Below are 13,510 nucleotides of genomic sequence, written 5' to 3'. Positions count from 1 at the left end.
CATTATCTGAGGGGAATTTTATATATAGCCTATCCAACTGGGATGTCATAGCCAGAGGCATTTGGGTAAATGGGTTGGTTTTATACTAATTTTTTCAGATCTCACGTTGCTTTGACTGATTATTCTTTCATTGATTCAATTAGTCAAAAAATATTAGAAGAGTGTGTACACTCAGCTCTACCAGATGCTGGAGTCCTAAAATGAATAACATTTGAGAATGAGATGTCAATCAATATTAGTTCCGCTGATACCTTTTTGGAAAAAATTGCTTTTTGCTTTTAGGAATAATGATTTTAAAGTCTATCTTCTGAGGAACTCTGCATGGGGACTTGGGAGCCAGTTTTTTATAAAGACTTGATGTTAGGTAGATTCTTTTGAACTTAAGATCTTTTTCCATTAAAATTTCTTATAGTAGTAAAATATATATAATATAAAATTTGATATTTTAACCATTTTTAAGTGTATAATACATTAATTACATTCACAATGTTATGCAACCATCACTATAATCTATTCCCAAAATTTTTCATCATCCCAGACAGAAACTCTGCACTATTAAACAATAGCTCCCGGTTCCTCCTGCTCCCAGCCCCTGGTAACCTCTTATCTGCGTTGTGTCTCTATGAGTTTGCCTATTCTAGGTATTTCATATAAGTGGAACCATACATTATTTATAGTTTTCTTTTGTGTCCGACTTATTTTACTTAGCATAATTTTTTTAAATTTCAGCATTATAATTTTATTATAAAAAATAAGTGAGCATATTCAATTATAATCCTTCCACAAAATTATTCTCTCTAGCCTTCATGTTCTAGATGATCTTTTTATATATCTTGCTAATTATTGTGTCTTTATAACTATCATTAGCTATTAATCTCAAGACACAGTATATACTTAGGATGAGATTCATTGATGAATCTTTCAGTCTTCTGGTTTATTTGCCACACGTTGTAGATCTGAATAGATTGTCATGGTTTTCAGCTTATAATTTGGCTGATGAAGACTTCAGATACCATCCTTTTGGTGTTTACGTGATTTTTTTTTAATTAGAGCAGTCGTAAACTTACAGAAAAATCATGCAAATAGTAAAGAGTTCTCATATATGCCCTCTCACATTCACCTGTGTCCCCATTATTAATATTTTCATTAATGTGGTACCTTTGTTCCAATTGATGAAACGATATCATTGTAATTATATTATTTACTATAGTTCATAGCTTACATTAGGGTTCACTGTTTGTACTCTGCAGTTCTTTAGTTTGTTTTCTTAAATTTTTATCTTGGTGACATATATACAACCTAAAATTTCCCATTTTATCCACCTTCAATTATACAATTTAGTGATGTTAATTAAATTCACACTGTTTTAGTACCATCACCATTCATTACCAAAGCTTTTCTGTCACCCCAATCTATGTACCAATTAAGCATTAACTTCTCCATTCCCTCCCTTCACCCAGCCCATGTTATAACCTGTATTCTAGTTTTTGACTTTGTGAATTTGCATTCTTATTATTTCATATCAGTGAGATCATGCAATATTTATCCTTGCATGTGTACTTTATTTCACTCAACATGATGTCTTCAGAGTTCGTTCATGTTGTAGCATGTATCAGAATTCTGTTTTTTTTAATAATTTTTTTAATAATATTTCATTGTATGTATATACTGCATATTGTTTATCCAGTCATCTGTGTTGATGGACGTTTGGATTGCTTTTACCTTTTGGCAATTGTAAATAATGCTGCTGTGAACACAGATTTCTGTTTGTGTCCTCGCTTTCAAATCTTTTGGGTATATGTCTAGAATTGGGTTTGCCAGGTCATGTAGTAATATTGTACTTAACATTCTGAAGAATTACCAAATGGTTTTCCACTGTGGCTGCACTATTTTACTTTCCCATCGGCAATGATGAGTGTTCCTATTTCTGCACATCCTCCCCCAAACTTATTTTCTGTTTTTTATTTATAGTAGTCATTCTAGTGGTAGTGAAATGGTATCTCAAATGCAGATTCTGGTTTGCATTTCCCTAATGGCTAATAACTTTGAGCATCTTTTCAAGTATTCTCTTTCCATTTTGGGAGAAATGTGCATTAAAGGTTTTTGCTCATTTCTTAATTTTTTTTTTGTGAATTTAAGATTTTTTTTTTGCTTTTAAAAAGGGGAATTTATTAAGCTGCAAGTTTACAGTTCTAAGGTTGTGAAAATGTCTCAATTAATGAATCCAATCTAATGCATCCAGGGAGAGATAACTTGGTTCAAGAAGGCCAATGATGTTCAGGGTTTCTTTCTCAACTGGAAAGGCACATGGTGGGCGTGATAATGTTTGCTAGCTTTCTCTCCTTCCATATCTCCAAAGGTCTCTGGGTGCATGGGCTCTTGTGGTTCTCAAATTTAAGATTTTTTAACATCAGTTTTTCAAATAGTTAATTTCTAAATTCAGAATATTGTTATTGTTTTAAACAGTAAGGTCTAATTTTAATATTTGGAAGTCAGACAGGTATGTCAGCCATTACATTAAAAATTTTTTTTTTATTGTATGGTTAAACATATATACAAAGCAAAGAAATAAAAAAAGCAACAGTTTTCAAAGCATTCTTCAACAAGTAGTTACAGGACATATCTCAGAGTTCGTCTTGGGCTACCATACAATCCTCTCAGATTTTTTTCCTTCTAGCTGCTCTAGAGCATAGGAGGCTAGAAGGCTAAATATTTTTTTATCATCACAATTGACTTGTTTTCTCTCTCTTTTTTTTTTTTTGGCATGGGCAGGCTTCAGGAATCAAACCTGGGTCTCTGGCATAGCAGGTGAGAACTCTGCCATTGAGCCACCATTGCCTGCCCTTTTTCCTTCTTTTTGCGTGAAAAATAACATATATACAAAAAAGCAATAAATTTCAAAGCGCTGCACCACAGTTAGTTGTAGAACATATTTCAGAGTCTGACATGGGTTACAATTCCACAATTTTAGGTTTTTACTTCTAGCTGCTGTCAGATACTGGAGACTAAAAAAGATACCAATTTAATGATTCAGCATTCATATTCATTTGTTAAATCCTGTCTTCACTGTATAACTCTACCATCACCTTTGATCTTTCTCTCCCTCTTTTTAGGGGTGGCCAGTCTAAATTTTTCAAATTGGAAGGGACTGTCACTAATATGGGGTAGGGAGATGGAACTGTCTGATGTTTTGGAGAGGCTGGGCCCTCTAGGTTTCAAGATTTATCTGGACCAGGGTCCCATCAGCCATTACATTTTAAATACCTTTTCTTTCTTTTAAGGGAGCAGACTTCAATACATACTACAGAGCACAAATATGCAGGGTTCTGTTCCAAGCATTGGGGGTATAGCAGTAAACAAAGCAGTGGTCTCCCTCCTCTAAAAAGGGAAGCTGTACAAATAAAAATACATCAATCTAAATTCTTGTTACTTTAGTGTGGTCTGTGGATCAGCAGCATTAGCATCACCTGGCAACTCATTAGAAATGTGATAGGTAGTAGGTTCCACCCATACCTTCTAAATCAGGCTCTTCATTTTAACAAGATCCTTACGTCGTTTGTATGCACATTGAAGTTGGCAGAGCACTTCTTAAAAAGGAAAAATAGAGCAATGTGAATTTGCCAAAGGTGCCACCTCTGGGTGGACGGAGCCCTATGGTGTTGAAAGCTAATGGCACCTTTGTGAGCACCAGAGAAATAATATGCTCTTCAGGTGTGGGAGCAGGAGCAGCCTTACTTGCATAGCACATACATCCCCACAAGTGGATCTTGGGCTGGATGTCAGTCCCAAATCACTTCCTTAGTTAAGTACCTTGTGCGGTGAACAACCTTCACTACCATTCATAGCAGTTCTAATCACACATAAAGAAGAAAGTAAAAATGTATTTGAAAATTTAAAGAATGATAATAAAATAAATAGTTTTATACCTACCATACAGATTAAGAAGTAGATTATGAGTATTTTTAAAACCCTTCTGTGTGGAGGGAAATGGGGTAAGTGGGGTAAGATGGCTCATTAATGAGGTGTGGAATTTAGTTCATCCTGCAGTGCAGCTAGTAAATAGCCAGGAACAGTATGGAACACTGTTGTGGGGATGCCAGTGACTGGACACACATTGTATACCCGGTGGAATGGCTAAGATCCCACACAGAACTGTAGGACGCCCAAGCTGTGGAGGCTGGCAGCCCTCTCCCATGGGCATGGCAGGCTGGTTCCCTGAAGGGAAAGAAAACAGATTTTACTGGTACCAAGGAATTAGGTCAGCTAAGCTCCAATTGCGGAATTAATTAACAAATGCTCACTACTGAAAACAGGCCTTGAGCACAGATAAACCTTGAATAAGTACTGAAGGAACCAGGAGTTTTCACTCCAGCAGACAGGGGTGAAGCTGATGAAAACTACAACAACAAAAAACCCTAGAGGCGTTTTGAATTGGACAGCACAAAGTGCTGGAAAAGGGCTGGACCCCAAGTAAAGGGAGAACATAGACCTGGGGATCCATAGAGCCTTGTACAGACTCCAGCTCTCGATTGGCAAACCCAGGGAGCAGAGGTCCAGCTCTGAAAAGAATTAAAAAAGCAAAACAAAATGAAACTTCTTAACAACTCATTAGCTAGAACTGTGAGCACTTTTCAGGCTCTGGACTGCCCTAGGCAAAGGTGTAATTAAGGCATTATGAGAGACAGGTGGATGGGGACAATTCCTGAAATGATGTAGCTTCCCCAAGAAAAGGGGGCAGGGCCCAGCTCAAGTGGAGGCCCTCCTTCATGGAATTCAGGCCCCAAATTCAAGCAACCAAAGCCCACACTCACCTCAGTTTCTGTCTCAACTACACCACTGGCAGGAGAGGCTGCTGAAATTAAAGGCACCGCATCACTTTACGCTGGTGGGAAGCTGTGGGCAGACAAGCACGACATACCGGGCAGGATGGTAACAGCATAATCTAGAGGCTTCATAGGAAAGTTTGACAACCTGCTGGGTCTCACCCTCAGGAAAACTTGATACTGGCTACTCTTCCCTCCAGATGTGGGCCTGTCTGGTCTGGGAAAATCTGAATGGGATAGGTCATATCTGAGGAGACCCGTCCATATAGCCAGGGCAAGATCAGAAAAACAGCTGAAAAATTCTGATTAGTTAAACAGAACCTGTGCTAGAGTTCTAGAATAAGTTGAACCAAATGCCAGAGAACAGATAGAGAACAAAGCTATCCAACAAGAAAACCCTAGATAATATAGTGAAAATAACCTTCAGAATAAACTAATTAAGGAGATCAAATGCCTAGAGGACAGAAAAAATAATGTCATACTAGGAAAATAGAAGATATGGCCTAGTCAAAGGAACAAACCAACATTTCAAATGAGATACAGGAATTGAAACAACTAATTCAGGATGTTTAAACAGACATGCAGAATTGCATCAAAAATCAGTGAATTGAGGGAGAATATAAAGAAGATATTAGGTGAACATAAAGAAAAACTTGAAAGTTTGAGAAAACAAATCGCAGAACTTATGGGAATAAAAGACATAATAGAAGAGATGAAAAAAAAATAACAGTGGAGACCTACAATAGATTTGAAGAGGCAGAAGAAAGGTGTGCTGCTTTGAAAGTATTATGTACCCCAGGATTATGTTTTAATCCTGATTCAGTTATTATATTCAAGATTAAATATAGTTAAGATGTCAGTTCTACACAGATTGATTTATAGGTTCAATGCAATACCAATAAAATCCTAAAAACTTGCTTTGCAGAAATAGAAAAAGCAATAACCAAATTTATTTGGAAAATCAGGGATACCCCAAATAGCTAAAACATCTTGAGAAAGAAAAATGAAGTTGGATGTCTCAAACTACCTGACTTTAAAGCATACTACAAAGCTACAGTGGTCAAAACAGCATGTTACTGGCATATAGATAGATATACTGACCAATGGAGTGTACAGAAATAGAATCTCTCATCTGTCGTAATTGATGTTTGATATGGTGGTCAAGCCAACCCAACTGGGACAGAGCAGCCTCTTTAATAAGAAGTGTTTGGCGAACTGGATATCTGTATGCAAAAGAATGAAAGAGAAGTGCTATCTCACAGCTTATACAAAAATGGACTCAAAATGGATCAAAGACCTAAACATGAGAGTTAAGACCATAAAAGTGTTTGAAGAAAATTTAGGGAAATATCTTACACATCCTGTGATAGGAAGTGGTTCCCTAGACCTTACACTCAAAGCATGTGCAATGAAAAAAGAAATAGATAAATGGATCTCCTCAAAATTAAACACTTTTGTGCATCAAAGAACATTGTCAGAAAAGTAAAAGGTCAGCTTGTGCTATGGAAGACAATATTTGGAAACCGCATGTCAGATAAGGGTTCAATATCCAGAATATATAAAGAGATTCTGCAACTCAACAACAAAAAGATAACCCAATTAAAAAATGGGCAAAAGACATGAACAGACACTTCAGAAGAGGAAATACAAATGGCTAAAAGATACATGAGAAAATTCTCAGTTTTACTGACTGTTAGGAAAATGCAATTCAAAACCACAATGAGATAGCATTTCACACCCACTAGAATGGGCATTATGAAAAAAACCAAAATGACAAGTGCTGAAGAGGATGTGGAAAAATAAGCACACTTATTCACTGTTGTTAGAAATGTAAAATGGTACAAGTACTGTGGAAGGCAGGTTGCTGATTCCTTAGGAAGCTGAGTATAGAATTGCCATATGATCCAGCAATCCCATTACTAGGTATATATTCAGAGGAATTAAAGGCAAGGATACAAATGGACATTTGTACACCAGTGTTTACAGCAGCATTATTTTCAGTTGCCAAGAGATGAAGCTGCCCAAATGTCCATCAATGGACAGGTGGCTCACCAAGCTGTTGTATATACATATGATGGAATACTATGCAGCTGTAAGAGAGAATAGAGTCATGAAGTATCTAACAATGTGGATGAACCCTGAGGACATTATGCTGCATGAAATTAGCCAGAATCAAAAGGACAAATATTGTATGCTCTCACTAATATGAACTAACAATAATGAGTGAACTTTGACAGTTAAAGTTAAGAACACAGTTTATCAGCAGTTAGAAAGAGGATAGAGATTGGGCGTTTACTGCTAAAGGAATAGAGACTGTGCAACAGGACTGATCGCAAAAATTCAGAAATGGTTGGCATAATACTACCTGGTGGTAGCACAGTAATGTAAGTACACTGAATGAAGCTGAATGTATGATTGAGGGAGAAGGGCTGGGGGCACTATGATATCTGAAGGAAAGTTAGTGGATAGAGACAGAGGATAACTTAGGTGTGTCTAGAGTAGACAGTGATGGTGATTAAGTGTAAAAATATAAAAACATGGGCGGGCCGCGGTGGCTCAGCGGGCAAAGTGCTTGCCTGCTATGCCGGAGGACCTCAGTTCGATTCCCGGCCCCAGCCCATGTAACAAAAACGGAGAAACAAGAATACAATAAAAACAAGAAAATGTTTAAAAATGTTTCCCTTTCTTCCTTCCTTCCTTCCTTCTCTCTGTCTTTCCTTTAAAAAAAAAAAAAAAAAAAAAAATATAAAAACATTTTTGCATGAGGGAGAATGAATGAATTGTCCACATTGCGAGGTGTTGAAAATGGCATAGTATACAGGAAAAAATGCAGTCAATGCAAGGTAGGGTTTATAGTGAATAGTAAAATATTGTCCTTCCGCTGAATTTAACAAAAGCATTATTCCAAAACTCAGTGTCAATAAGTGGGAAATATGGCAGAGAGATATTGATTCTTTGCAGAGGAAAAGAAAATGTCTTTACATACATTATGGTGGAAAAGGTATGGCTGTTTCTTAGGTTGCTTTGTATGATGTGTGAATAAAACTGTTTAAAAGAACAGAGAGGAACAACTGCTAGAGAAAATGTGGAGAAAGAGATGTACCTATTCACTGTTGATAGGGAAGCTGAGAGGTGCAACCCTTCCAGAGGATAGCATGGTGGTTCCACAGTAGGCTGGGGGTGGGGTTGCCATATGATCCTGCAACCTCTTTGCTAGGTATATACCTGGAGGATATGAGAATGGGTACGTGAACGAACATTTGCACACTGGTGTTTATGGTGTCAGTATTCATGATTCGCAATGGATTGAGGAGATCTCGGTACAACAGCTGAGGAAAGGAAGAGGGAACTGTGCTGTATACATACAGTAGACTGTTGAATGATTGCAAGAACAAATGAAGTTGTGAGGCATGTAACTAGACAGATGAACCTAGGGGACAGTATGTTGAATGAAAAGTCAGAAAGAAATATTATCATGCCTCACTTTTATGGACTAACTATAATATGGAAACTCCTAGAATTTAAGTTGAGTGCGTTAGTTATCAGCTTGGGGCCTATTGTAAAGGGGCCTAGATTGTAAGCTCTTAACAGCAGTCACATCTTTCAGGAGTTGTAACTGTAATTTCTTAATTATCTGTGTGTAACCTGGTCCTTCCCCAAAACTTTGGGTTTTGACACCTGAGACTCCTGAGTTAGAACCCTGAAGCTGTGAAAGTCCATATTACCACATACAGCAACTGTTAAAAAAAGCTGAAAAAATGATCACACTTTGACTAGACATATGAATGAAGTTGATCTGGATAGGACTAAAGTAAATCAGAATACAGGGTAAAGGATGATATGGTCTATATTGTAAAACTTCAACTTCTGTGTGAAATCAAAGGATAGAAGTTTATTTGGTGCAAAATTTGTATTTTGATAGCACATTATCTAATTTAATTTGTATGGTCAGTTTATTTGAATATCATAATTACATGGAATATTGAATAGGGCATGAGATCTTGTTGGTTTGTACAGGTTAGTGTGATGCCCTGATACATCCCAGAGTAATTTGAACAGAGAATAAGAAAGTATTTCCAAAGTCCTCTGGGGGTGGGGGGCAGGGTCGAGGAAGGAGGAAATATTAAACTTCCCTATTTGTGGAATTCCTGAAATACTCGCAAGCAATGGGGACGACCAATTCAATAAGCTGAGTCTTGATCTTGGGGTTTGCCCCTATGAAACTTATTCCTTCAAAGAAGAAGCTAATCCTACTTTTAATTATGCCTAAGGATCACCCTCAGAGAACCTCTTTTGTTGCTTGGGTGTGGCCTCTCTCTCTAAACCAAGTTGGCAGGTTAACTCACTGTCCTCTTCCCTACATGGAACATGACTTCCAGGGTTGAAATCTCCCTGGCCATGGGGCAGAACTCCCAGTATGAACTGGAACCTGGTATCATGGGATGAAGAGAACCTTTTTGACCAAATGGGTTAAGAGAGAGATGAGACAAAATAAAGTTTTGGTGGCTGAGAGATTTCAAATAGAATCGAGAAGTTATCCTGGAGGTTATTCTTATACAATGTATAGATATCCTTTTTTAGTTTATCATGTACTGGAGTGGTTAGAGTGAAGTTCTTGAAAATGTTGAACTGTATTACAGTAGCCTTGATTCTTGAAGATGATTGTATAACTATATAGCTTTTAGCAGTGTGACTGTGTGATTGTGAAAACCTTGTGTCTGATGTTCCTTTTATCCAGGGTATGGACATATGAGTGAAAAATAAGGATAAAAATAAATAAACAATAAGTGGGGATAAGGGGTAAAAAAAATTGGGTTGATTTAAATATTAGTGGTCAATGAGAGAAAGGGGTACGGGGTATGGGATGTATGAGTTTTTTCTTTTCGAATGATGCATAGATTTAAAAAAATGATTGTCGTGATAAATATACAACTATGTGATGATATTGTGAGCCATTGATTGTATACTTCAGATGGACTGTATGTGTCCATCTAAACCTAGCTATTGTAAGGACAGGGCAGAATTGTCACTTTTCGATGAAAGCTCCCAGGAGAATATAAATTGACTAGAGTTTCTTGGTAACCTGTCTTGCTTCAGCTTCCATTGTATTTTATAGGCATCCTTCTGGCAAAGTCAGTGGGCAGGGCAAGTATTCATTTCTGGGAAACACAGTTAGGCAGAGCAGAAACATGGACCATGTGCTGGGCATTGGGCAGGAATATCATCAGAGGGGTGGGTTGCTTCTGAGTTTACCATGACCCACCTCAAAGTTTTAGGAGCAGATCAAAGCAGAATATTCTGTGGGGAGAGGTGAGGGTCCTCAGCTGATTCAGGTGGCAGGAAATGAGGGTGTAGGGAAGAGAGAGAACTTCATCAATATATAGTTCAAACCAGCCACGTTTATTTGACAATTTGGGTGGGGCTCAGATCAGTAAAATGGTACAGTGTCTGCAGTCTGGACTGGTAACTGTCAGTGTGGTCATCCAGGAGCTCCTTTTGATGTCCTGCCATGGATGGATTCCTTTTGCTTCTTTCCCATCTGGATCTCATGTTTTCTGTAGCATCATCTTTTTTAGCCTACTCTGAAAAATGTCTTTATGTTCTTCCCATAATTGATTATTGATATGGCCAGAGAATAGGTATTCACTTTTCATCAGCTTTTAAGGCAGTTCCAGCCTTTATGTAAATCAGACTTCCTGAGTTTCTGTTATATGGCATATTTTGGATAAAAAGTACGCCTTCTTGAGGCTTTGGTCCATCTGTATTGCATTTTTGATTTGCTTTGAGTTAGGCTGAGTCATCTATATTGCATTTTTGATTTGTTATGATTTAGCACATGGTGCATTTTAAGAACAAAATGTGGAAAAATAAATGAAACCATCTTACACATGTGGCTTTGAGTGAGAGACTCTGACATAATAAGTCTGCAGGGTAACATTTTTATTCATGTTTGAAACTAAATGTCAGTTTTATTGTCTGAAGCTTTCTTTCCCGTGTGTATAAATGAAGAAAGTTGTTAATGTTCCCTTTTTCCCTTCAGTGTTGGCTCCTCTATCCTAATCCCCTGATGTAACCTATTTAATAGTATGTAGGATATTCCTTTTTTAAGAAAAGCTTTTATTTTGCAATAACTTCAAACTTACAAGAAAGTTACAAAAATAATACAAAAACAGTACATAGAAAATAACCATGCCCAGATACCCAAATTCACCAACTTATTAGCACTTGGTCACATTTTGTAGTATTGTTCTATAAGGGTTTCTTAAGTACTACTACTACATATATTAGTATTTTAAGACTGTTTTAAAAATACTTTTGAATATGTAACAATGAAATGTTTCTTACAGACATACTCAATCATATTTTTAAAAAACATTTTATGGTGAAAAATTTCACATATACACCAGAGTAGAAAGGATAGTATTTCAAATTCATATGCACCCATAATCCAACTTCAACAATTACTCTCTTTTTTAAAAAATATAATTTACTTGTTAAAGAAACTAGATTCTTTAGATTTGGCTAATTGATTCTTTATGGTATTGTTTAACTTTTTCCTCTCCCATCTTTCTGGTAAACTAGTTGTTAGATCTAGAGGCTTTATCAGAATTAGGTTCATTTATTTTGGTAAGGATTCTCATAAGTGGTGCTGTGTACTTCCTGTTACATCACATTAGGAGGCACATGAAATCTGATTATCTTACTTTAGTCATGCTAAGATTGATCAGTGGGTGCAGGTATCTGTCAGTCTGATCCTTTGTAGAGTTTCTTGTTACCCCTTTTTTCTAGTAGTCATTTACATATTTTTTAACCAGTATTGAAAGTATAAAATTACTGTAATTATTTTCTTATGCTTCTACTTTGTTTCCTCCTTAATAATGAATAAAAAATATTAACATATAAAGGAATTTCATTATAGTGAATCTGAGCTTGACTAAGGAACTTACTTATACCATAATTAATTTTAAATTTAGGTTGACTTTGATTTAAATAAAATTTGTAGTTTTTATTAGCTAGTCAAATCCTTTTTTGTCCTCTGTTAAAAATACAAACTTATTTAACATAACTTTACATTTTAAAAAATAAATCAAGTAGAAACTAAGTACAGTAGAAGGATTTTTTTGTTAAAGGTTACATATTTCATTTTAGAGTGTTAGTAACTGTTGTTTTGTAAGGCTGAATAGCAGTTAGTTGTACAAAAATCATAGAGGAAAACAGGGCAAATTCAGGGTGGCAGCTACCTCTGCTGGGAGGCAGGAGAATGGGTTTGTGGAAAGGTTTGTTGAAAAGTACTGGTAGTATTCTTTTTCTTAGGTGAGAAGTAAGTACATGAATATTCATTTTATTTTTTATTACTTAAAGTGTACATATATTATGTTTTTATAATACATATTTCAAAATTTAAAATAATGGTCTTATTTGCTAATAGGATTTAATATTTTAGATCTTAAACGTTAAAACTGTTACGTCCACGAAACCACCGTAAGAAACTATTTCTTTAGTTTGTAGGATGGTTTTTATAAAAATGATTTCTTTACAATAGGATAAAAAAGAAAGGGTCATTATATATATTTGAAGTAATAGTATGTTTCAAATCTCAAATTTGAAATTATATTTAATATGTCTGTCATTCTAAGTAACTATTAAGTGGGATATATGTGGCAGATGTTAAGTATCAAGATGGAGAAAAGTTACCTGAATTGCATTAAGTGTATAATTTCCTACACTTATAATTATAGACTAGTTTACTTGAGAATATCCCATTTTAATGCTCATTTGTGTCTTGTTTTGTAGTCTTGGTTCTTAAGCATTGGACCTTAAGCAGTGGCAGTCCCAGCACTTTTTATATCTAATGGACTTGGGAATCAGTCTGGTTGTATCAAGGACCTAGAGTTTGTGTCTGGGTTTTCATTTAGGCATGCTGCTTTAGCTTAAATGGCCTCTTGATTTGAACTGACTGAGTGATACTGCTGGAGGAGGAAAAGCAACTCTGATCCCCTTTGAACATTGCCACAGTTGCTAATTAAGAGCCTTTTGTTTGTGGGGGTTTAGCCAATCATGTACAGTCCTATCTTGAATCATTCTGGATATTTGAGCAAAGATTTAAAATTTTTTATTGAATAATGGAATTTAAAATAATATACTATTCTTATTTAAAAAACCCTTTACAAATACAAAGGTTTTAAATTTTATGTCAAATTATGTATTTTCTGATAGTCTTTACTGTAACTCTGAGCTTCCCAATTTAAAATTTCTTCATTGGTTTGAGAAATTGCCTTCTAATCCTAATGATAATTTAATTGTATGTAATAATTCACATTTGTCAAATAAGTATTCTTCATGATTTTGTTACAACATGATGATAGGTGAAATGATTTTTAAAGTTTAAATGTAACAATTGAAAGAACTAACCTTCCCTTCCTCTTTAAAAAAATTCTTTTCTTAAAAAATCTGTTAGGTAACTGAGATCCAGGACTGGAGCGCTTCAAGCCCGCACAGTGCAGCATATGTTCTCTGGGATAATGGTGCTAAGAACCTTTATAGAGTTGGCTTTGAGGGCATGGTAAGTAGCGAAGAACCACAAAAGATGAAAATGTCCATTGGGTCAAAAGGATAGCTCTTACTGTGTTCTTTTATCTTTTTTCTTTTGTCATCTCCTTCTGTCAGTTGCATGCATTAGAAGGTCC

General features: G+C 36.0%; 1 protein-coding gene across 1 annotated transcript in view; it reads left to right on the top strand.

Moving 5' to 3' along the window:
- The window catches only part of MIB1 (MIB E3 ubiquitin protein ligase 1), a 142,455-nt gene that overhangs the window by 31,368 nt on the left and 97,577 nt on the right, over positions 1-13,510 (top strand). The window contains exon 4 of the mRNA XM_077135812.1: positions 13,282-13,386. Within this exon, the coding sequence (XP_076991927.1) occupies positions 13,282-13,386 (105 nt within the window). The remainder of the gene's footprint in view (positions 1-13,281; positions 13,387-13,510) is intronic.

This window comes from Tamandua tetradactyla, chromosome 18 (assembly GCF_023851605.1).
Source record: "Tamandua tetradactyla isolate mTamTet1 chromosome 18, mTamTet1.pri, whole genome shotgun sequence".
NCBI lineage: Eukaryota > Metazoa > Chordata > Mammalia > Pilosa > Myrmecophagidae > Tamandua > Tamandua tetradactyla.
The sequence above is the reverse complement of the archived record's forward strand: the minus strand, read 5'-3'. Positions and strand labels throughout refer to the sequence as shown.